Genomic DNA, 23,219 nt, shown 5'->3' on the forward strand with positions numbered 1-23,219 from the left:
TGCTCCTGAGGCGAGAGATTCTACTATCTCCTCAGAAGGATTCTCTTCAGTATTCTGATCCTCCTATGATGCAGCTACTAGTTCTGGGTTATCCCTCTCAAATTCTGCCAAAAGCTTTTTCAGCTTCTCTATGGTACCATGACAGCCAGTTTTGATACCATAACCTTGACAGAGAGCCCTTAGCCTGCCATGGGGCATGTCGAGGTAAGCGGTCCAGTCAAGCTCCTGAGCCTGGTTTTCTGTACACTCATTATTTCTACTATGTTGGGACCTTTTTAGAGAGGAAAAAACCTAAATGGAAATACTTTGTCCTAACTACAATAAGAAACTGTAAATTTGTAACCACTTAATTTCAGGGACTTGGCTAAGGCCCTAGCAGTTAATTTTAGAAATTTTGAGAAATTAAACCAATTGATAAAATACAACTCGGCCAAAATCTTTTTTTAAGATTTTCTCATGTGTTCACTTGTTGACAGAGTGGTATCAGCAAATGCAAAGTCTTCTATCCCACCGCTGATCCACCAATGTAGGAGGCTGGCTCGTTAGCAAGGCTGGGCAGGCTGATAGCAGAGCGGCCAGCTAATCATTGTGCATCAAGATGGTAGGGGCAGGCAGGTTGCAGGGATGATTTCGGGACAGCTGGGCCACTCATGGAGCGGGTCTCAGGGGTCTCAAAGTCCCTCAACTGGTGTCGGCGTCCTGGGTGGTTGGAGTCCGGATTGGACTCTTTCTTCTCGGTCCTTGGTTTAGGGGGTTCGGTACCCCAGGTATTGGCATGGAATGGCTCTGGTAGGTCCTGGTATCCTCTCACTTGGTGGGGGGATAGATCTGACCCTCCGTAGCTAATTTACCTCTTCTGGCTACGGTGCTGCTTCTGAGTCGCCGTGGAGAAGCAGATTGGTAAACCGGACTTTGAGGTTCATAAGCTGCAGGGGAGTAGCTCCTCTACTTCAAGGGAAGTTCTCAGCAATTGGTTGAAGACTGGATGTGCTCCCGGGTGCTTGGAGGCCTCCCAGTTGCAGGACGTGAAGGCACACCACGACTGTTGAGTCCTGGAAGCATCTGGCAAGCTTTGGTGCCTGTTTTCTGCAGCAGGTCTTCGGTTCCCTGGTTCAGCAGTCCTTCTATGTCTGTTGGCATTCATAGGTCCGTAGAATCGTAGTTCGGGGATGCCACTAACCTTAGGGGCGTTACAGGGAGTGACGGGTAGTAGCCAATGGGCTACCCACACCCTCTTGACCACTTTCTATAGGAAGGGGCACTACCCTAACCCTGATAGGTTGAATTCCTACCATCACAGGATGGAGGAATTGGAAAAGTAGTGTCCACATCGCCTGCCCCACGTTAGGTGTTGTGCTGGCTGAATGTGGGTTCACCTCCTAATTTAATAAATCTTCCTGCCTGTCCTCCCACCAAAAGAGTAGCAGGAAAAGGGAGTCGGTGGAATCCTCCATTATCTCGGGATGCCTGGGTTCCATTTTAATGACGGCAATGCCTTTGAAGCTTCCCTCCCTGGAAGGCACTCCCAGCTTGGAGGAGGCTTTGTTCCTGGCCTCTGGGATTGCTGGCTGTTGCCCGATGAGGTCAGAAACCTGTCTGATGGTGGCAGGCTGGCTAAGACTAGTGCACTTACAGTACTTACAGTATTCAAGAAAGAACTTAGCTATTGTAGGGTCATATCTGCTTATTCTGACATTTCCATGCAGGGGATATAGTGCACCATGCCTTAGGGCTGTTAGACCTGCAGTAGTGTTGACTTGCCTATACATCATTCAGTGTATGTGGGCATGGCACATGCCATGTCGACTCTTCAGCGTTCTCTGCACCATACCACGCAGCCGGCAGTGTGCATGATCTTGAGAAGGGGGTCTATAGAGTGGCACAATTTGTGTTGCAGCCGTAGTGTACCCTCTTCGGTACCCAGGCCCTAAGTATCAGGGGTGCCATTTACTAGGTACTTACAGGGGGTGCTGAAGTGGTGCCAATCGTGGTACAGTTTTAGGAAAGAGATCTGGCGCTGGAAGCCTGGTTGGAAGGGACCCAGTGCACTGACATTCGAAATCGCATCATGCAGCAGGCAAAAGACGGGGTTTCAACATGTCAAAAGAGGCACTTTTCCTACATGCGGCTGACTTGCTTTGTGCTCATTTGCTCTACAACTCCTTGGTCTTCGCTCTTGCTCTCTCGTGGGACCTTATGCATTCTCCCTTTGATGGAATTCTGCTTCTTTGTGCAGGGCTCCAGCACATCAAAAAAGGATTCGGTGGCTCATGAGTTTTAACATGATAGATTTGAGCTATATTTCTGATAAGAATTTTCCTCTCAGCAGAACATTTACTTATTCCAGCACAGCGATGGGAGGCTAGTGACAGCTGGTGTATAAACAGGGTTTCTGCCTTTTACCCATGACAATTGTAACAAAACTCAATTCTGAATTGTGAGAAGTTGGCCTGATAGGTGATGTTTCCAATTCTGGAACCACCGGTTATCAGACCAAACAATCCCTTATGGTGTCTGGTTGTAAGTCAACCTTATTAGACAAGCTATCCTAGGGGTAGCATGGACTAAGCAGCCTAAAGGCTTAACTTAAGAGGTCGTGTTAAGCGAGCTGTTTTACCACATACAATCCTGTAATATCAAATGAAAGGACACCACGCAAGTATATATTATAAAAATATATGTATTTATTACTAAAACAATCCCCAGTATTCTTTATGAATAAAGGGGCACAAGCATTAAATCAAAAGCACAGTTTAAACATATAAAGTTGCGCAAATATGGATGAGGGCGGGGGGCCACTCAAACCATATACTAAACAAGTGGTATAAGAGATACCAATCGAACAGTGGTTAGGCCTAGGGCCTAGGGAATCGCTGGGAGCAGTCGGGACAAGCAATGCTGAAGTCGGGAAAAGCCCGCGGGATTCGGGTGCAGTGCAGAAAGCGCACGCTTGCACCAATGTTAACCAATGGTGCGTAAAAGTTGTAAAGTTAAAGTTTAAGGACACTTCCGCTGAACCTAGAGGAACAAAACTTAAGACACAGACCCTAGAGATGTGTACCAGTGTGGGAACACCGGCGGAGCAAAGTTACCTCACCCACAGGACGCGGGTGCACAGGGTCGAAGTTGAGTCGGGTTTCGTCACGCAGGCTCTTGGTGCTTGAAGCTGAAAGGGCTGCAGGCGGGGTGAAAGAGAAGTGTCCGGTGGAGTCCAAGGGTGGACTCAAGTCGAAAAGTACCTGAAAGCAGAGGGGACAGAGTCTGGGTCACTCAGCAGTGACCAGGGTGGAACCAGGACGGGACCAGGCAATGTCGGGCGCAATCAGGTGGTCGTCGAGGAGCTTTTCTCTGCTGTCACGTGGGCTCTGGGGCATCTACGACGTCCAGGAGCGAGTCACGATCTGTCCCACGCAGGCTCTCGCCGTCGGCGCTGTCGGCTTCAAGTTTGGAGCAAACAACACTTGGCAAAAGCAATCCACGCGGAACCGGGAGATTGCTTCTCACTCGAACCAGGAGGGTCAGAGTGGGTGCTCCTTTTCAGGGGAGCTGGTGCAAATCTGGAGCAACCAGAATCGCAGGTCGAATTTCAAGTTTCGTCGGCACAGGGGCCACAAGCCGGCTGGCAAGTGACCGGGCCAACGCGTTGAGCCAAAAGAAGCAGAAGGGCCCCACGCAGCACTCGTCGAGTGTGGAGGGCTGAACTTCGGTGCAAGTGTGGCTCAGGGTTGGGGCTTCTCAAACCCCGGTGTACAGCTTCGAGGGTCACTCGTGGGCTGCACGGTCAGCGTCTCGTGGTCTTTCCAAGATGGCGTGCCCCACGCTTCCGGTCGCCTCCACGGGTCTCAGCTCTGCAGGGACTGTGGATCGGGCTGTTAGAAGGCAGGCAAGCTTGATCTCGTCGATCTCTGTCGCTCGAGTTCCGGCGGGAACTGCGACAAAGCAGACGTCGATGGCTGGATGGTGCCTGTTTGCACAGGGTGGTCACTCCTTGACCACAAGGGAGATTCTTCGGGCTTCCACGTCGAGTAGGATGTCGAAGGGTCCAGAGTTTCGTTTCTTATGTTCCATCAGGATAATCTGAAGTGCATTAGCACTGCTCCCAGTCTTATACTAATTTTGGGGGCTGGATTACCTGCTAGGTCCCCTCCTATGGGTGGGACCCAGGAAGTGGGTGGATACACCCCCTTCCTTTGATCCAGGCCGCCCTGGCACGAGGGCTGGAGTGCCCCAGAACCGGTTTGGCCGGATTATGCAAGGGGCAGCCTTGTGCTCCCCAGGCAGTGTCTGGTTTCTTTCAAACCTCCCTGCTACAATCCACTATCTCCTGTCTGGGGGGGTGTAACACCTCCCTGCGACAGGAAACCCTTTGTCCAGGCCCCTTTGGCTGAGTTTCGGTCAGCTTCAGGGGTTCAGACTCGTGTCTGTGGCAGAGGCATCCATTTTGTGGATCCAAGGTCCTTTTAGAAATTAACCGCATTTAAGTAAAGTAACATGTCTTACCCCTCTAGAGGGGTGGAATGCTATCCCCGTCGCCAGAACTGGCGAGGGGATAGTATTCCAAATCGTATGACACCTTACACGACATGTTTTGATAAAGCCAAACCAAAGTTGCTATATAACCGCGAGGATTATAATGCACTTAAGAGTATATGGTATGGCATTATCCTGAAACAGCTTAGGGATTTGTTCCCGACGGCTGCAGACAGGCTCAGCTCATGCTAGAGCTCCATCTCACATTAAACCACGCACTCTGCCTCCAGGATTGATAAGGCCTCCCATAGGAGTGGCTCACAGGTTTATATGTGTCCAGATATAGGTTTAGATATAGGTATACTATATCTAAGCAAGGGGTGATTACAACACCTTACCCCAGCTGAGTGATCAGCCAGTTGTGTCAATTTAAGAACCAGCCAGGGGTGGCAAAAGATATGCTGCAGCCCCTGGTAGGCCTTGGTGGCACCTATGCCCTGAGCACCTATAGTGCATTGTACAGGGGCTAACAAGGAGTCCATTTCCAATTGTGGTATGTACCTAGGGTACATGGAATCCATTTTACAGAGAGAGCAGATGGCCTGGGGCCCTGATTAGCAGGGAACCAGGTCAACTAAGTCAAAAACCAGCTAAACACAAGGCAAAAAATCTGGGGTAACCATAGTCAGGTGCCACCTTCCTACATAACCCCCCCCCCCCCCAAACGAAAGGAGATAAGGCTATCCTTGGCCAGGTAAGCCTATATTGCCTGAGTGGCCATATAAGGAAGTACCTGCACTAGCATGGGTACCCCCTGTCTCATGGTCCACTAAGCAGTCCCTCACCCTTGGGGTATTAGAGGGTCTCCACCATAGGGAATCACTACCTTGGGTGTGTTTATGCAAAGTTAAAGGCCGGTTTGGATATGGAGTATTGAAGTGAGGCTCCACTAATTTAGGGCTCAGCTTCCTCCAATCATCTTCCACCATGTGTGCCTTTCTTTCTTTAACTGAGTTGCACTGTGCTCTCAGGGTCAGCCTCTGGCTACCTAAAGCTGGAGGCTGGGTCCCTCTGTTTGGCTTGCTGGAGGGACAGTTCAGGTTTGGGCCCTTGGGATCCCAGGTTTGGCTGTGCCCAACAGAATCCATCTGTGGGAGGTCCCTAACTGTTTTTAAGGGGGCTCCCTCAGGAGTTTTTAAAGTTTTCACCTTACTAGGGCTACTAGTTTTGGTGCCCCTAATCTTTTGATGGGGGTGCTTTATTTGACAGGGGGCCCTCTGGGTCTCACTGTCCTTCTTGTCCTCTCCAGCCCAGGGCTGGCTAAGGCAAGGTAGAGAGGGGCAGGTTACCTGCTCCAGACTGGGTCCCACCTGAGAAGGGTCCACTGACATCAAAGGCTCTGTCAGGCTAGGCCTAACCACCTCTGGGGCAGTTCCTTCATCAGGGGTAAGATCAGTTCCCTGAGGAGGCTGATCCTTTCCTAAAGTCTGGTGAGGGGGAGATTTCTCGTCCTCCTCTGTGCTCTCAGTTTGTGTGGAGTTATCCATCATTTCAGGCTTCACAACACACATATCAGTTTGAGTTTGGGCTGTGGCCATCACAGCCCCACCAACCTTTTCAGGAGGAGACTCCGTTTGGGTTTCTGCTGTTATCATAACAGCTTTGCTATTCTGTTCAGGAAGAGCTTTTGCTAAAGATGGGACAGAGAGTTGCTCAGCCCTACCAACCTTTTCAGGAAGGACATCTTGAATTGGGGCTGTAGCCATCACAGCCCCACTAACCTTTCCATTGGAATTTACCATTCTAAAATGGGTTTCCTGTTCAACCTCAGCCCAGGCTGAGATTTCCAAATCATTACCAAGTAGGCAGTCTACAGGCAAGTTTGGTGACACTGCCACTCTCTTTGGGCCAGTGACACCTCCCCAGCTGAGCCTTACTACTGCCATGGGATGATTTGTTTGGATTCCATCAATGTTTGTTACCTGGTATGTGGCACCTGGTAAAAGTTGCTTAGAGGGGACTATGCAGTCAGCCACCATGGTGATGCTAGCCCCTGTGTCTCTAAAAGCTTCAACTTTCAAACCATTGATGATGGGTTCTTGTCTATATTTGCTCAAAGTATTTGGGCAATCAGAGAAGTTGGCAAACCCCATGCCAGTCTCATAAACAAGATTATTTGGGGATGGGGACCTGGATAGGCCAGGGTCCTCCTGGGCTCCAAAAGTAAACCCACCCAGATTCCTGGGTGTGCTCCCACTTCCTGGGGGATTACTGCTGACAGTAACAGGAGGTGTTGGAACTGGCTTTGGAGGTATGTTCTCTTTATTGCCATTCTTGGGACAACAGTTGTCTGTTTTGTAATGCCCAACCTGCTTACAGACATGGCAATAGGGCTTTTTCTCAGTTGAAGAAGTGTCTTGGGACCCACCCCCATTCTTGGAGTTTTGGGGCCCTGGGGAAGTCTTTTCTTTACTTTTATTCCCACCCTTATCTTGAGGCTTGGTAGACTCCTTCTTCTGGTTACTGTCCTGATTCTTAGGCCTAATCCTGGTTCTGACCCATTTATCTGCCCTCTTTCCCAATTCTTGGGGAGAGGTCAAATCTGAGTCCACCAGGTGCTGGTGTAAGAGCTGGTTCTGACAATTACTTAGGATCTGCTCCCTCATAATCAAATTATACAATCCTGTGAAGTCATGTACATTGCTGCCATTTAGCCAACCCTCCAGAGCCTTAGTAGCACAATCTACAAAATCAGTCCAGTCCTGTGTCTGTGTCTTCTGGGTGTCTCTGAACTTCAACCTGTACTGTTCAGTGGTTAAGCCAAACCCATCTATTAGGACACTCTTCAGGACTTTGTAATTGTTTGCATCCTCATGTCTAACAGTGAGGAGCTTATCTCTCCCTTTCTCTGAAAAGGAGTACCATAAGATTGCTGCCCACTGTTCCTCAGGAACCTGCTGTACCATGCAGGCTCTCTCAAGAGCAGTTATCCACTTGTGGATGTCATCCCCTTCCTTGTAGGGGGGCACAATCTTTGTCAGGTTTCTACTATCATAGGACCTGGGTTTCTCTCTAGGAATATTGCTGCCACCAGTGGCATCTAAGCCACACATTTTCTGTTCTCTTGCCAAGGCAAGTCTAGCTTGAGCCAGGGCTACCTCCTCCCTCTCTATCTGGAGTTTGACAGCCCTCATTCTTGCCTCATGCTCTTTTTTCTGAGAAGGAGTCATCCCTCTCTGAGATTCTCTTGAGGCACTAGAAATATGAGAGTCCCCTGCTGGAGATCTCACTCTTCTGTTGCCTGGGAGAATGTTACAGGGTCTGGGGAGGTGCTGGCCCTCTCCATTCCCCAGTAGGTTTAAGTTGGCCTGGCTAAGCCTGGCAACTATAACCTGGCTACCCCTCTGATCCTGATCCTCTAGGTCCTCTACATCTGAGTCCCCCTCCTCCTCTACTTCTTCCTCTGGAGTGGTATCAGTTACAGGGGGGTTCACTCCATCTCCTGACTCTAAGGGAACTGCATTCGCCTTTTCTAAGTCATCCTGTTCTAGAATGGCTATCAGGGAAGGACTGGTGGGACTTCTGCCCCTTTTTAACCCTCTTGAGATGCACAAGGCAACCAAGTCTTTGTGGGTTAGTTTGTCATAACTGGAAGTTGCCTTGGTAAGGTCAACTGTCACAGGCAGAGAGCCTGAAGCTTCACCTGTGCCAGACATGACTGCTAGTGAGGTGTAAGTGGTGCACTTACCTACACTAAGTGTTTTCCTACTGTACCTTGCTAGTGAGTTGTAGTCAGGGTGTGCTAATCCCTTTAATCTACAACTACTAAGTTCAGTAGAACTTAAATATGCTAAGCTTTTGATTTATATGTACCTAGAGGTACTTGATGTGATCTTTCAATTTGATAATAGATTGCAATGGTAAAACAACAGCAAGCTCAAATCCGCACCGCTGCTCACCAATGTGAGAAGTTGGCCTGATAGGTGATGTTTCCAATTCTGGAACCACCGGTTATCAGACCAAACAATCCCTTATGGTGTCTGGTTGTAAGTCAACCTTATTAGACAAGCTATCCTAGGGGTAGCATGGACTAAGCAGCCTAAAGGCTTAACTTAAGAGGTCGTGTTAAGCGAGCTGTTTTACCACATACAATCCTGTAATATCAAATGAAAGGACACCACACAAGTATATATTATAAAAATATATGTATTTATTACTAAAACAATCCCCAGTATTCTTTATGAATAAAGGGGCACAAGCGTTAAATCAAAAGCACAGTTTAAACATATAAAGTTGCGCAAATATGGATGAGGGCGGGGGGCCACTCAAACCATATACTAAACAAGTGGTATAAGAGATACCAATCGAAAAGTGGTTAGGCCTAGGGAATCGCTGGGAGCAGTCGGGACAAGCAATGCTGAAGTCGGGAAAAGCCCGCGGGATTCGGGTGCAGTGCAGAAAGCGCACGCATGCACCAATGTTAACCAATGGTGCGTAAAAGTTGTAAAGTTAAAGTTTAAGGACACTTCCGCTGAACCTAGAGGAACAAAACTTAAGACACAGACCCTAGAGATGTGTACCAGTGTGGGAACACTGGCGGAGCAAAGTTACCTCACCCACAGGACGCGGGTGCACAGGGTCGAAGTTGAGTCGGGTTTCGTCACGCAGGCTCTTGGTGCTTGAAGCTGAAAGGGCTGCAGGCGGGGTGAAAGAGAAGTGTCCGGTGGAGTCCAAGGGTGGACTCAAGTCGAAAAGTACCTGAAAGCAGAGGGGACAGAGTCTGGGTCACTCAGCAGTGACCAGGGTGGAACCAGGACGGGACCAGGCAATGTCGGGCGCAATCAGGTGGTCGTCGAGGAGCTTCTCTCCGCTGTCACGTGGGCTCTGGGGCATCTACGACGTCCAGGAGTGAGTCACGATCTGTCCCACGCAGGCTCTCGCCGTCGGCGCTGTCGGCTTCAAGTTTGGAGCAAACAACACTTGGCAAAAGCAATCCGCGCAGAACCGGGAGATTGCTTCTCACTCGAACCAGGAGGGTCAGAGTGGGGGCTCCTTTTCAGGGGAGCTGGTGCAAATCTGGAGCAACCAGAATCGCAGGTCGAATTTCAAGTTTCGTCGGCACAGGGGCCACAAGCCGGCTGGCAAGTGACCGGGCCAACGCGTTGAGCCAAAAGAAGCAGAAGGGCCCCACGCAGCACTCGTCGAGTGTGGAGGGCTGAACTTCGGTGCAAGTGTGGCTCAGGGTTGGGGCTTCTCAAACCCCGGTGTACAGCTTCGAGGGTCACTCGTGGGCTGCACGGTCAGCGTCTCGTGGTCTTTCCAAGATGGCGTGCCCCACGCTTCCGGTCGCCTCCACGGGTCTCCGCTCTGCAGGGACTGTGGATCGGGCTGTTAGAAGGCAGGCAAGCTTGATCTCGTCGATCTCTGTCGCTCGAGTTCCGGCGGGAACTGCGACAAAGCAGACGTCGATGGCTGGATGGTGCCTGTTTGCACAGGGTGGTCACTCCTTGACCACAAGGGAGATTCTTCGGGATTCCACGTCGAGTAGGATGTCGAAGGGTCCAGAGTTTCGTTTCTTATGTTCCATCAGGATAATCTGAAGTGCATTAGCACTGCTCCCAGTCTTATACTAATTTTGGGGGCTGGATTACCTGCTAGGTCCCCTCCTATGGGTGGGACCCAGGAAGTGGGTGGATACACCCCCTTCCTTTGATCCAGGCCGCCCTGGCACGAGGGCTGGAGTGCCCCAGAACCGGTTTGGCCGGATTATACAAGGGGCAGCCTTGTGCTCCCCAGGCAGTGTCTGGTTTCTTTCAAACCTCCCTGCTACAATCCACTATCTCCTGTCTGGGGGGGTGTAACACCTCCCTGCGACAGGAAACCCTTTGTCCAGGCCCCTTTGGCTGAGTTTCGGTCAGCTTCAGGGGTTCAGACTCGTGTCTGTGGCAGAGGCATCCATTTTGTGGATCCAAGGTCCTTTTAGAAATTAACCGCATTTAAGTAAAGTAACATGTCTTACCCCTCTAGAGGGGTGGAATGCTATCCCCGTCGCCAGAACTGGCGAGGGGATAGTATTCCAAATCGTTTGACACCTTACACGACATGTTTTGATAAAGCCAAACCAAAGTTGCTATATAACCGCGAGGATTATAATGCACTTAAGAGTATATGGTATGGCATTATCCTGAAACAGCTTAGGGATTTGTTCCCGACAGCTGCAGACAGGCTCAGCTCATGCTAGAGCTCCATCTCACATTAAACCACGCACTCTGCCTCCAGGATTGATAAGGCCTCCCTTAGGAGTGGCTCACAGGTTTATATGTGTCCAGATATAGGTTTCGATATAGGTATACTATATTTAAGCAAGGGGTGATTACACCACCTTACCCCAGCTGAGTGATCAGCCAGTTGTGTCAATTTAAGAACCAGCCAGGGGTGGCAAAAGATATGCTGCAGCCCCTGGTAGGCCTTGGTGGCACCCATGCCCTGAGCACCTATAGTGCATGGTACAGGGGCTAACAAGGAGTCCATTTCCAATTGTGGTATGTACCTAGGGTACATGGAATCCATTTTACAGAGAGAGCAGATGGCCTGGGGCCCTGATTAGCAGGGAACCAGGTCAACTAAGTCAAAAACCAGCTAAACACAAGGCAAAAAATCTGGGGTAACCATAGTCAGGTAGCCACCTTCCTACATGAATGCTCTCTCCTAGTATTGAACTTTGTCGCTTGAGAAAGTCAGTGTTGGTGTATTTGCTCAGATGTGTAAATATTTGGAATCTTATTAAGACGCATATGGCCTTGGGCCCCTTCAGGCACAAGTGAATATTTTATTATGAGGTGTGTGTGAGTCTGTTTTGGAGGTGCAGGGTTGTTCTCCAGCTGCTAAAAGCAAATTTTAGGCTTCCAGACACCCCCCCCCCCCTCCGCAGATAGTCTGCCCCTTCATTCTAATAATGGCAGGATTAGCTGTTTTTGTCTTCTCTGTTTGCCTCACAGTGCTTGTTTGCAGATTCCGTCCACACCGGTACATTGTTGTAGCATATTCATGAAGTTGCCTTTGATTCTGGTCAGGCGGAGCAATTAACGATTCAAGGTTTTAGCAGTGCAATTATCCTGAGACTGAACAAAATCCTCATATTTCACTTCAGCAGCCTTCAGTGTTTTGTTGAGTGCTATTTTTCATTACTGTAACACAGATGAGCTCTCGAAAAGGTCAGCTACATGTCGGGAAAGGAAGTATTTTCACTGACACTGACCAGAAAGTTGCAGTTAAGATTAAAAACCTGATGTTCAATTAAGTGCCTTCCTATCCTACCTAACTGTATCCTACAGAAAAGCTAATCAGGATTACTAATCGTGTATAGTCATACTGTTCAAAAATATAATGATGTATTTCTGATCTTTCTAATGAGGACCAACAGCATTTACATTTCTTCTTAAAAGTACTTCGAATAATTCCATCTAAAAATCATGCAGATCCAACTTCCAAGAAGTGAAAACTTGGACTGTTTACAAAACTGTATTAACATATTTTGTATATTGTCCTAGAAAAGCATTTCTCAATATGGGTCCCAAAATCTTCTGGTGCCCCTTTCCACCACCTTGCAACTGTTGATTACTAAAGCATAAGCCACCATAAACTTTTAATTCCTTGTGGGAAGATAGTGCCCAGCTGACGAGTGTTCAGAGTTCAGTCTATTAACCCCTTCCACACTCATGACGAGCTGGGCTCGTCATGCAGTAGCCTCCCAGCACGCTCATGACGAGCCCAGCTCGTCATGAATAATGGGTTTTTGCATATTCCAGCACAGGGCTGGAACTCATCGAGCATCGATGTGGTTAAGACTTGAACAGAGTAAACCTAGTCATGGATAGCCACTTTTGCAGATATAGCCAGTTGCGTTATCTTAAAAAGTAAATTACAGGTAGTCGCTTCTGTAGACCAAACTTAAGTATGGCAACCAGATTACGGTCCTTTCGTATTCTTGCTTTTTGGTATTAGCCACTGGATTGGCATAATAAAGTGTGCGGTTGTCTACAACTGCACATCTTAACTCAGCAGTGAACAATAGAATTTCTGTCAGAAGTTTTGCCTACAACTAGAGGTCTTTGCCACATAAATAGCATGTCTTGATTGCTTATAATGTCATTGTAAACATGGATCTTGCATTGTGCAGGCTTCTCATCATCTTGGCACTTTCACTACTCTAATAGACTAATGTCTGAGATTGCGGATTTTCCTATGGAGAAAACACTTTAAATGACCTTCCATAGTCTACCAGTATTCCTAATGTAGTGTGTAGGCGGGCCTACTTTTGAACTATACAAGACTCAATTTGGTTCTTATGAGGGATGTTTAAAATGATATAAACAGCCCTCGGCTTTGACTGGGGATCAGGAATATGCCTGTGAACGGCAGGGTTCATACCAGTGTTTTAAATCCCCATGTAAGAGGCAAGGACACTTTCAAACTTGATATAAAGCAAACTATATTAGATCCAAAAACCATCCAGTGAGCACAGATCAACCTCTGAAACCTGTAGCTGGTTTTTACCCATTGCATGCTATCTGTTTCTGTTTTGACAGTGTGGTTATGAAAGTTCTAATTTACGAAGAATCTTTGAAAAAGAAACCGCATGATGGCTGTTTGGAAATTAAAAAATAACAAACTGCCTGTGGAATTGTTCACATAAAAACCAAACGGGCAGTTGCATTTCAAATTCAGTGGTCAGTCGTTTATAAAAGGTCAGAATAGAATGTTGGATTTGATCTGCACAGATGAGAAATAATTTTAAAAATCCTAATCCTAAAGCGAAAGGATTCTTAGTTGCTTTATTTTTAACCCACATCTTGTATCCCCACATTACAGCTGTGCTACGATCTATGGGGCTGCAACTAGTCTTGCATTTTACTACCTGAACCTCCCAAATACCTGGATCCTCTGGGTCGGCTTTGTTTTTTGCAGCTTTCCATTATAATGTCTTTCTGCCTTCCAACCAATCCTGATCGTGCAGTCTTTCTCCACACAGCTCAGATTTATCCGGAAATCCTTATCCTTGCTGACTCAAACTTATTCTAATGTCTTTCCCCTTACCAATGTAATATTATTCTGGAATTTTACTTATTTGCACCAATCCATGGACAGGAGTCTTTCACCTTCTGAAACAGTCATGATCCTAAAGTATTTCTCCTTCCCAATCCAACCCTTCCTTATGCGGCAGTCTTTATCCTTCATACCCCATTCTTACCTATGCTTTCCCCATTCTCAGCCTAACCATATCCCAGAGTCTAACTCCAACCCATCCTTAAACTGGGTCCATTCCTATATGAGAGAATTGCTCCTTCCCAGCCCATTGTCTTGTCTTTCACTCTCCCCTCCTCTTCCCATCACAAATTATTTCTGACCTGGAATCTCTTCCTCTATGTTCCTAAGCCTAGTATTCCCCTGGGTGGTTCAATTTAGAGGAGAGCAGTTGAAGGTTCATCTGTCCTTTATGGCTGAGGGTGAATGATGGTTCAGTGTGGGGCAGTCATTGGATCCTCCGCCCTTCATGTAGTTATGTTAGTTATTTTAGTTTAGACCGAGGTTAATTGTTCTTTTGGCAACACTTTCCTCTCTCCTTCTTCATAAGCTGGTGGCTGAGTTTCTGCAGGACCAGAATGCCCCACTGTTGGGTCGAGCTCCCCAGACTTTCAAGATGGATGATCTGCTGGCTGAGATGCAGGAAATTGAGCAGGCAAGCTTCCGGCAGGCTCCACAACGAGGTAAGGGATAAAGAGCATGTGGTTGCCTTGGCTGGTGGGGACTGTGCAACTGAGCTGCCATCAGAAAGTCAATAATAGGCTAGCTCAGCCTTAAGGGTGGACAAGAGAGTGGTTGCTACTGGGATTAGATTGGGCTACATCAACCCTGAGGACGTAAACAGAGCGAGCTTGTGTTTTGATCAGGGTGGAAAGTGATGAGCAACCCTGACCACCTAGCAAGAGAGTGAATGGGATGGAGTGAGATTAAGCCCTAATCAGACTGACCTTATTCTGCGACCAGGTTGAGCATAAATGGAGTGAACCTTACCCAGAGGGGTGGAGTGGACATGTCGCCTGATAGAGCAAAGATGATTTGGTCTTTTAATCTTACCAAAGAGCTTACTCTAGAACATGGTGATCTGGGATAAACAAGAAGAGATCTGTGAGCAGAGAATGTAATGAGGGTGGACTTGGCTTGTCAGTTACTGGTAGCTTCTCCACCTCTCCCGTCTTAACCCTCCTTGTCACTCTCTTTCTGTTGATCACAGCTCCTGGGATCGCAGACCTCGCCCGGTCCGAGAATTGGGCACAGGAGTTCCTTTCAGTGGCTGGTCCCATAGAAGCCTCACAGGACTACAACGAAACTGATTGGTCTCGGGAGTTCATTGCTGAAGCAGCAGGTGAGAACACCAAGGTTTGCTAAACTGAGAATGTGTCTTGTCAGCCCCTTTCTAACTATGCCAATTGGGATATAAGTACTGATGGAAGTCCCCCTTTTTGATATGGTCACCCCCACTTTTTGCCTGGTATTGTATGCAATTTTGACAGAAGTGCACTGGGTACCTGCTAACCATGTCTCCAGTGCCACATCTCTTTCTCTAAACATTACAATTGTTCCCCCAAGTGGCGATACCTTTAGCATCCCTGTAAGACCCTAGCAAATTGTACCTCAAGTACCCAGGGCAAGGTTAAAGAAGGTCCCTAAGGGCTGCAGCATGTATTGTGCCACCCTAAGGGACCCCTCACCTAATTTATGCAGACTGCTTTTGCAGGCTGCATGTCTTGGTGCTAATAAAAGTCAAAACACAACATGCCACACATCCCTTTGTACCATGCCTGCAGACGCTGCATGCGGTTTAAGTCAGTGACCCCTATAGTAGGCCTTACAGCCCTAAGGTAGGTTGCACTACAATATTATCTCTATGAGCAAATATGCCCCTGTGATGTCTAAGTCAATTCTTAGATATCACAAGTGGAAGCCATTTTTTTAAGAAATAAACTCCAGGATAAGATAGATAAGAGGGAACGGCAGATACATACACGGTCATGCACATGGGCACTAAAGGTAAATGGCGAGAAGTCGTATACTAATGAAATATCATGGAACTATAAAATAACTGCACCAAACATAGTGTTGGGGCGGGAACAACCATATTAAAGTAATGAACCCCCTTGAAGGCGACTCAGATGACTAAGAACACGCCTGACCCACTCCCCACCAGTATGAAATATTATGAATGGCTTCATGCATTGCCTATGCCCCCTAGATATGTAGAAATGTTACTATATTTATAAAGTTTTACTATATTTATAAAGCTTTATATATGGCGAGACTCGGAGGTATCAGAGCGCTTTACATAAGGATCAGTGTGTTACAGGGTACATAGTTACGTGATCAGCGAGTTACAGGTTACATAGTTACAGCAATTAAATTAAAGAAAACGGAGGGAGGGGGAAGGAAAAACAGCGGAGGACGAGGAAAACTATGTCAGGTGTCCTGCTGGGTAGGTGACAGGCAAGGGGGTGAACCAGAGCCAGACTCCTCAATAGCTGCAAAGAACAGCTCCAAAGGCATCAGCCAAGGTTGCTCGGACTCCGCAGTAGGTGCAAAACAGATTTGGAATCAGCCCAGGGGGCATCGTCATACCTCTATCAAAAAGCACCAGGTCCCACTATTCCTGGGGGGTGCCGTCCGCCTCGTCTTTCAATTTACCGCCAGGACACAAGTCATGGGCAGAGAGAAGGAAGAGACAGTTCCAAAGTCTGAAGAATTCACACAAAGAGGTGGCCTGGGAAAACAGCACAGGGATCCCTGAAACAAACGCCCTTACTTCACAGCTGTAACTAGTCCGGATAAGACCAGGGAAGCAGCGCTGGGATCCCTGTAACTAGAGCCCATTCTCAGTGTCTGAAGCCAATCTGGAAACTTGCAAACCCAGGCCTCACTGGAGAGACACTGGCAATCGCCATCTTGAGGAGTGAAATAACTGGCAGATCGTCACAACTTCAGGAACAGCACTTTGGTGGGGTTGGTGATCAGGACAGGAGGAAAAGCCCGCGTATCATCGGTGTTGGGGGCTGTTCGAGGGTCAAAGCAAACATTGAGGAAGGCCCTGTGGAGGGTGGGGTCTGGTTTATCACCAGTTCATTGCGGTGTTTCAAGGTAGAATCGTGTTAGTTGTAGGGGAGGGCTGACTGATGAGCGGGGGAGAGAGGTCACTTACCCTGGTCTCCCTTGAGGGCCACGTCATTCACCATCTTGCGGAGTGAACGCCCCTGCTGCCGTCCTACAGGCTGCCTGGCCGATACCACGCAGCACTGCCCCGGGCTCTGGTCCGCCTGCCTCCTACTTTCTCTGCTGCCAACTGTCTCCTCGTTTGACGGGCTGCCGGCGATACCTCCCTGCGGCTTGGTTCGGCCTCCATGCCTCATTCTCGCAGAACAGTCAGGGTCGCCGAACTCCTCACGCCGCCATGTTGGGGTCAGGCAGCGTATTCTCAATCCCTCCCCAAGTTACCCTCAGGCCGTAATTGCTGCCGCCAACGTGACCGCCAGGCTCCGGGATGTTTCAGACAGCTTAAACCGGAGTGGCTAGGCCCCCTCGTGTCCGCTAAAGAGAAATCAGCGCGGAAAAGCCTCGCAAGTAAGCTACCGCCCGGGCACCATCTTTTGATTAGAGTCTGTAAGGGACACAATTAATGGCCTAGCAGTCAAACGTGGTGATTTTTCTCAAGTCATTTCCACATTGCAGAAGTAAGGCAAGTCAGTGGCCGATTATATCTGAAGATACAATGAAGCATGAGATAACCGTGCATGTGTACCACACACGACAGAGGCATATAAAGTATTAGCTACTTATTAGCTGCTTAGACGCTTATGAATGGATTGTTTTGGTTCTATGGCCCATAGTTGTAAACTGCGCCACCCTGATTTGTCTACTAAAAGATATCAAGAGTTGTGCATGCTTCTCATTACCATAGAAAGAGATGACATTTTCAAAGTAAAGAAGGACACAGCTAAAAAAGACAAAGGGATGATGTTGCAGCAAGTACAAAGAGAAGATGAGCCAGAGGGAATGTACTGTCTGGGGGCACAGCATAGACCGGATGAAGGACAAGGATACAAGAGAAGAGACAAGAGTATGGATCAGTGTTATATTTGCCAGAGATACGGGCACTGGGGCCAAAATTGTAAAAGTTGTAGAGGCAGAAGTGACCGGCATGCGAGATTCTGATGATTGGTAATGGCCATGGTCATGGCTGCCAACAGGATGGTTGAAGAGCTTCGTTCTAGCACTAATGGGTATCTTTATAGCAATAGTGATAATATTCTGTTGTCTTCAGTGTTGTTGCTCCACGGAACTGCAATTGTGTAGTAAGAGCAGCCTTTCAATTTCTGCGGTTAAAGTTTTACCTATTACAGAGCAAGAGCTAGATATCTTAAAATACAGCAGGACATAGAGGAAGCACACAAGGAAATGTTTGAATTAATGGCTAAACATATATAACATTTAAATTCATTGAGTGCTAGTATATAATTTTGTCTGTTGAATAAGGAATACCTCTTAGATGTTTTTACGTGCCAAAATATGCAAGTTATTCAAACACTGTGTAATGCTATATATATATATATATTTTCCGAGGTATATAAACTGTAGATCATATGCTATGCATAGATCTCCATCTTAGTATTGGATCCGGATGTTTGCACTTTGTTTTTCTTCAAAGAAGTCTTTCCAGTCACGAGGTAGGTGATAGTGCGCATGGACATTGACTTCATTGTTAGATTGTTTTTTCCGCCATCTGGTTTGGATGTGAATTGTTGCGCTCCAGCTCGGCACCGTTCTTCGGGCCCCCTTTGACGCGCAATCCCCTACCCTAGACGGTATTGTTTATCGATTGCGTTCCCCATTCTCCCCGTATTGTTTATACGCGAAAACTTTCGATCAGAAGATTTGTGGAAAGCCGTTGGGCCTACCCCCGCCAGGGTTGGTAGCAGCTGATGGAACGGACTCCATTCAAGTTCTGACCAGGGTGTCACGCTAAGTTTCCGCGCACCGACTTGCATAAGTGTGCAACCTTTGCCTATCTCCGGAACACGACGAGAAGGACTGCGGCCCTTGCCGGTCGTTTCGATCGAAGAAGACACCCCGTGACCGTCGGGCTCGACGTCAAGAAATGTACCAGCAAAGTGGCTGCGCTCCGAATCTCCTCGAAAGATGAGTCCGAACATGAAGAATCGCATGCGTAGGAAGCTGAAATGGAGGAAGAACATATCTCGTGTCTGAAGCAGACTCCGATGCCGAAGACCTCACACCGGAACAACGGATCGTGAGTAACAAGACTTCCTTCCCCTAACATTTCTCCATAAAAAGGCTCCGGTCCCTCCTCTGCCTTCGGGCCAAGGTTGGCACCGAGAAAAGGTTTTGAGCGCCCCACCTTCAAGTTCGGCGTCGAAACATAAACAGCCTTCCGGCTCGGGCTCTACTTCGGCGTCGAAATCGAAACACCTTTTGGTTTCTGTGCCACTGGTGTATGAGGCTAATTCTAAGGAGCCGAAACGTTCGACCCCAAAACAGGTATCTAAAGAAAATACTTCAAATGAAGAGCCTCGGCCCGATATTCCACCTTTGGATCCGAAACAGGAGATTGTGATTAACCCAGAAACTGGACACATTTATGCCAAATGTCTTGAAAAGAGGAAAATGGCTTTACAAGAAGACTACCATATTCCTCTAAAAAGGAAAACCAAGTACTAACCCAGCTCCACCATACATTCCATCTTCTGATCCAAATTTGCTCATTACACCTACACATTCTCCTACATCACCATCACCTGACCCACAGGATACAGGAGATGGGAATATAGATGACTATACACCACAGGATACTGACCCATGGGATAATTATTATACTGACCTTAAACCAGATAATGACCCGACCTATATCCATCCAGACCTTCTCCTCCAGATGATAACTTTGGCTATATTGAGCTCCTTAACAGAGCAGCACAATATCATGGGGTCGAACTTCATAAAGAGACTATAGAGGAGGACTTTTTGTTTGACACACTAAGTTCATCTCAAAGGACTACACAAACATTACCAATGTTAAATGGTATGCTTAAACATACTGAGGACATCTTTAAAGACCCTGTAAGAGCTAGACTTATCACTCCCAGGGTAGAGAAAAAGTACAAATCTGGACCCAATGACCCTATATATATCAAATATCAGTTGCCCTTGCACTCTCTGGTAGTTTCCAACGCTCGTAAAAGAGCTAATTCACAAACAGGTGAAGCCCCTCCTCCTGATAAAGAGTCCAAATTAATTGACGCTTCTGGCAAAAGGGTGGTGTCACAGGCAGCTAATCATTGGCGCATTGCCAATGCCCAAGCACTATTGGCAAGGTATGATAGAGCTCATTATGATGAGCTCGAAAAGCTCATGGAATTTCTTCCTGATGAACATAAGTCTAGAGCTAGTGCCCTTATTCGAGAGGGTAAATTCATAACTAATATCTCTATCAGGTGTGCTCTAGATCAGACTAATACAGCAGCTCGAGCAGTAAACACTAGTGTACTGCTCCGTAGGCATTGGTTAAGAATTTTAGGATTCAAGCCTGAGGTGCAAGCCTCTATTCTTAATCAACCTTTTGATAAAGAACACCTCTTTGGTCCAGCTGTTGATACATCCTAAGAAAAGATGAAAAAGGATACTGAAGTTGCTAAGTCCATGGGGGCCTTACAATCCCCTTCCTACAGAGGAACCTTTCATCACTCATTTTACAGGAGCGGCTCCAAAAATGTGTCTACAGACAAACCCTCCTCCTCTTGCAAGGGCAACAATCAGTCGCCCTCTTCAAGGCGTTATTTTAGAGGTGGATATAGACGAAACAACGGCAAGGGAAGAGGCAGAGGTATCTCAACACACACTACCCCTGCTAACACCAAACAGTGACTTTCTTTCCATACCCCTGACCATTCCACTCCTGTCGGGGGATGTCTTTCTCAATTTCTACCCATTTGGAATATGATTACATCGGCTAAATGGGTTCTACAAATTATCCAATCTGATTATTGCCTGGAGTTTACAAGCACTCCACCGAACATTCCTCCAAGGTCACACCTCATGTCTCAAGATCATCTCACCCTTCTACAGCAAGAAGTTCTCTCTTTATTGCAGAAAGGTGCAATAGAACCAGTCTCTCTACCACACCAGGGAGCAGGGGTGTACTCCCTCTACTTTCTAATTCCCAAAAAGGACGGCTCTTTCAGGCCTATATTAGATGTCCGAGAATGAAAATCTATACATTCCTTCGGATCATTCTCATATGGTAACACTCCAACAAGTGCTCCCCCTTCTTCAGCAGGGCGACTTTATCTCCCCTCTGGATTTAAAGGACGCTTACTTTCATATTCCAATACACCCTGCACACCGGAAATATCTCAGATTTGTGGTAGCGGTTTGGCACTACCAATTCAAAGTCCTCCCATTCAGAGTGACAACTGCACCCAGGGTTTTCACAAAATGCTTGGCAGTAGTCACAGCCCATCCAAGAAGACAACATATTCACGTCTTCCCATACTTAGATGACTGGCTCATAAAGACCAGCTCGCACAACAGCTGTCTATGCCACACACAAAAACTGCAATTGCTCCACGAGCTAGAATACACAGTAAATCTGTCCAAATCCCATCTCCAACCATCCAAGTCTCAAGCATATCTAGGAGCTACTATAGACACACAAAAAGCTCTAGCATATCCAACTCCAGCCAGAGTCAGAAATATTTAAACCCTGATGTCTCCGTTTCAGCCTCAACACTCCTTATCAGCGCGAGTGTTCAAGCAGCTACTGGGAATCATGGCGTCTTGCATTGTTATAGTCCCTACGCAAGACTTCAAATGCGTTCCCCACAGGAATGCTTAGCATGTCAGTGGAACCCAGGTTATGGTCAGTTATCAGATCTAGTGTTGGTAGATGGCTGCACCCGTCGCTCACTGCTGTGGTGGAAAACGCAACACCTTTTAAAAGGGCGTCCCTTCAGGGACCCGGTTCCACAGATAGTACTGACAGCAGACGCATCAATGACAGGTTTGGGAGCGCATCTCCAAACCCACACAATTCAGGGCATTTGGAGCCTCTAGCAGAAACAGCTACCTATAAATCATCTAGAGATGCTAGCGATTTTCCTATCGCTGAAAGCATTTCAAGTTCAGCTAGTGCGTAAGACTGCCATAATTCGTACAGACATGACAGCGATGTACTACATACAGAAGCGGGGAGGAACACACTCTCTCCAGCTGTCACAGCTAGCACAGACTATCTGGAAATCGGCCATACATCACAAAAATGTATCCCCTAGCAGAACACCTCCCAGGAGTAGACAATAATATGGCAGATGTGCTCAGTCGTCAAACACAGCAAATCCACGAATGGGAGTGTGAGGGATTCACCACCGCGACCCAACGCAAGATGGCCGCCGGTCGGGACCAAACTGGAACTGAGGTTGGCGTTGCAGGCTTTCAGGAAACGCCGGCCGTAGCTCCATCCGGCCCGCAGATACAAATGGCCGGCTACGCAAGGAAGGAGGAGAGTGAGCCGGAGCCGAACCCCCGTTCACGCGAGAGGGACGACGAGGACACCGGAGAAGAGAGCGAAGAGGACGCTACCAGCGCCGTGAACTGCCACGGAGAAGAAGACGCCGCAAAGACACCCGACAACGCGAGCGAGACCGGCCCCCTGAGGGAACCAGAGGAGTCAGGATCTCACCATACCACGGTCACAGGGGACCGTGGCAATAGGCGAGTGACTGGGGCGACTGGGTTGTCTTTTAAAAGGTGGTGGGCGGGCCATCTCAGCACCTCACCGCGCCGATAGCACTTTGTCCCTCACTTAGGCACCTCACTGATAGGGACCGGCGGGGATGGGCACGATTCCCCTACCCCACTACATGTAATTATTACAGAAGCCCTGACACTTGTCTTGTGTGTTTTCTTTTCCCTTCTTCCCCCCTTTGTTGGAGGCCGGTTCAAGTCTTCCCCAACGTGGATTAACGTGGGTCTGGAATACTCTGGAAAGAAGAAGAGAGCCGAAGCCACGATTGTTAACACCTATTATGAACATTCCCTAAAGAAGCGTAACTCTCCAGTTTCCCCCCCTCCAGTTGGATTATTGTTTCAACTCGGTTTTTTTGTCTTATAACAAGTGACTCTGGACAATTCCGGTCTATACTTGGGACTGTTACCCAGTTCATGCAAAAACCGGAGCACTTAAACCAAAGAAGAGCTAATAAAGCCTTTAAACCCTACCCTGCGACTCGCTCTTATCTTCATCCGGCCAAGGACCGGGACGAAGTTCCCCACAGGGAAATACCCCCTCAAGTACTCCTCCCATTCTTCAAAATGTGGGGCTTCCCACACATAGACCTGTTCACCATACATCTAAATGCAAAATGCCCAAACTACATGTCCAGGTACCCACACCCACTGTCCAAAGGCAATGCACTATAGGAGTTGGTCAGGGATATTTGCTTAAGCTTTACCGCCTCTCCCACTCCTTCCGTTAGTGGTTCGGAAACTCATACAAGCGTCCCTGACATTTAATCCTAGTTGCTCCCACATGGACGCGTCATCCTTGGTTCACAACCCTATTGGAACTCTCAGTAGTTCCTCACCAAAAAGTACATCTTACATCCAATCTCCTCACACAGAGCCATGGAGAC

At 47.8% G+C, this 23,219-nt stretch overlaps 1 protein-coding gene across 5 annotated transcripts in view; it reads left to right on the forward strand.

Moving 5' to 3' along the window:
• Positions 1-23,219, forward strand: part of PEX5 (peroxisomal biogenesis factor 5) — a 182,744-nt gene that overhangs the window by 95,642 nt on the left and 63,883 nt on the right. For all 5 annotated transcript variants that reach the window (XM_078651485.1, XM_078651487.1, XM_078651489.1 and 2 more), the window contains exons 4-5: positions 14,105-14,237; positions 14,765-14,896. In XM_078651485.1, the coding sequence (XP_078507611.1) occupies positions 14,105-14,237; positions 14,765-14,896 (265 nt within the window). The remainder of the gene's footprint in view (positions 1-14,104; positions 14,238-14,764; positions 14,897-23,219) is intronic.

This window comes from Lissotriton helveticus, chromosome 7 (genome assembly GCF_964261635.1).
Source record: "Lissotriton helveticus chromosome 7, aLisHel1.1, whole genome shotgun sequence".
Taxonomy (NCBI): domain Eukaryota; kingdom Metazoa; phylum Chordata; class Amphibia; order Caudata; family Salamandridae; genus Lissotriton; species Lissotriton helveticus.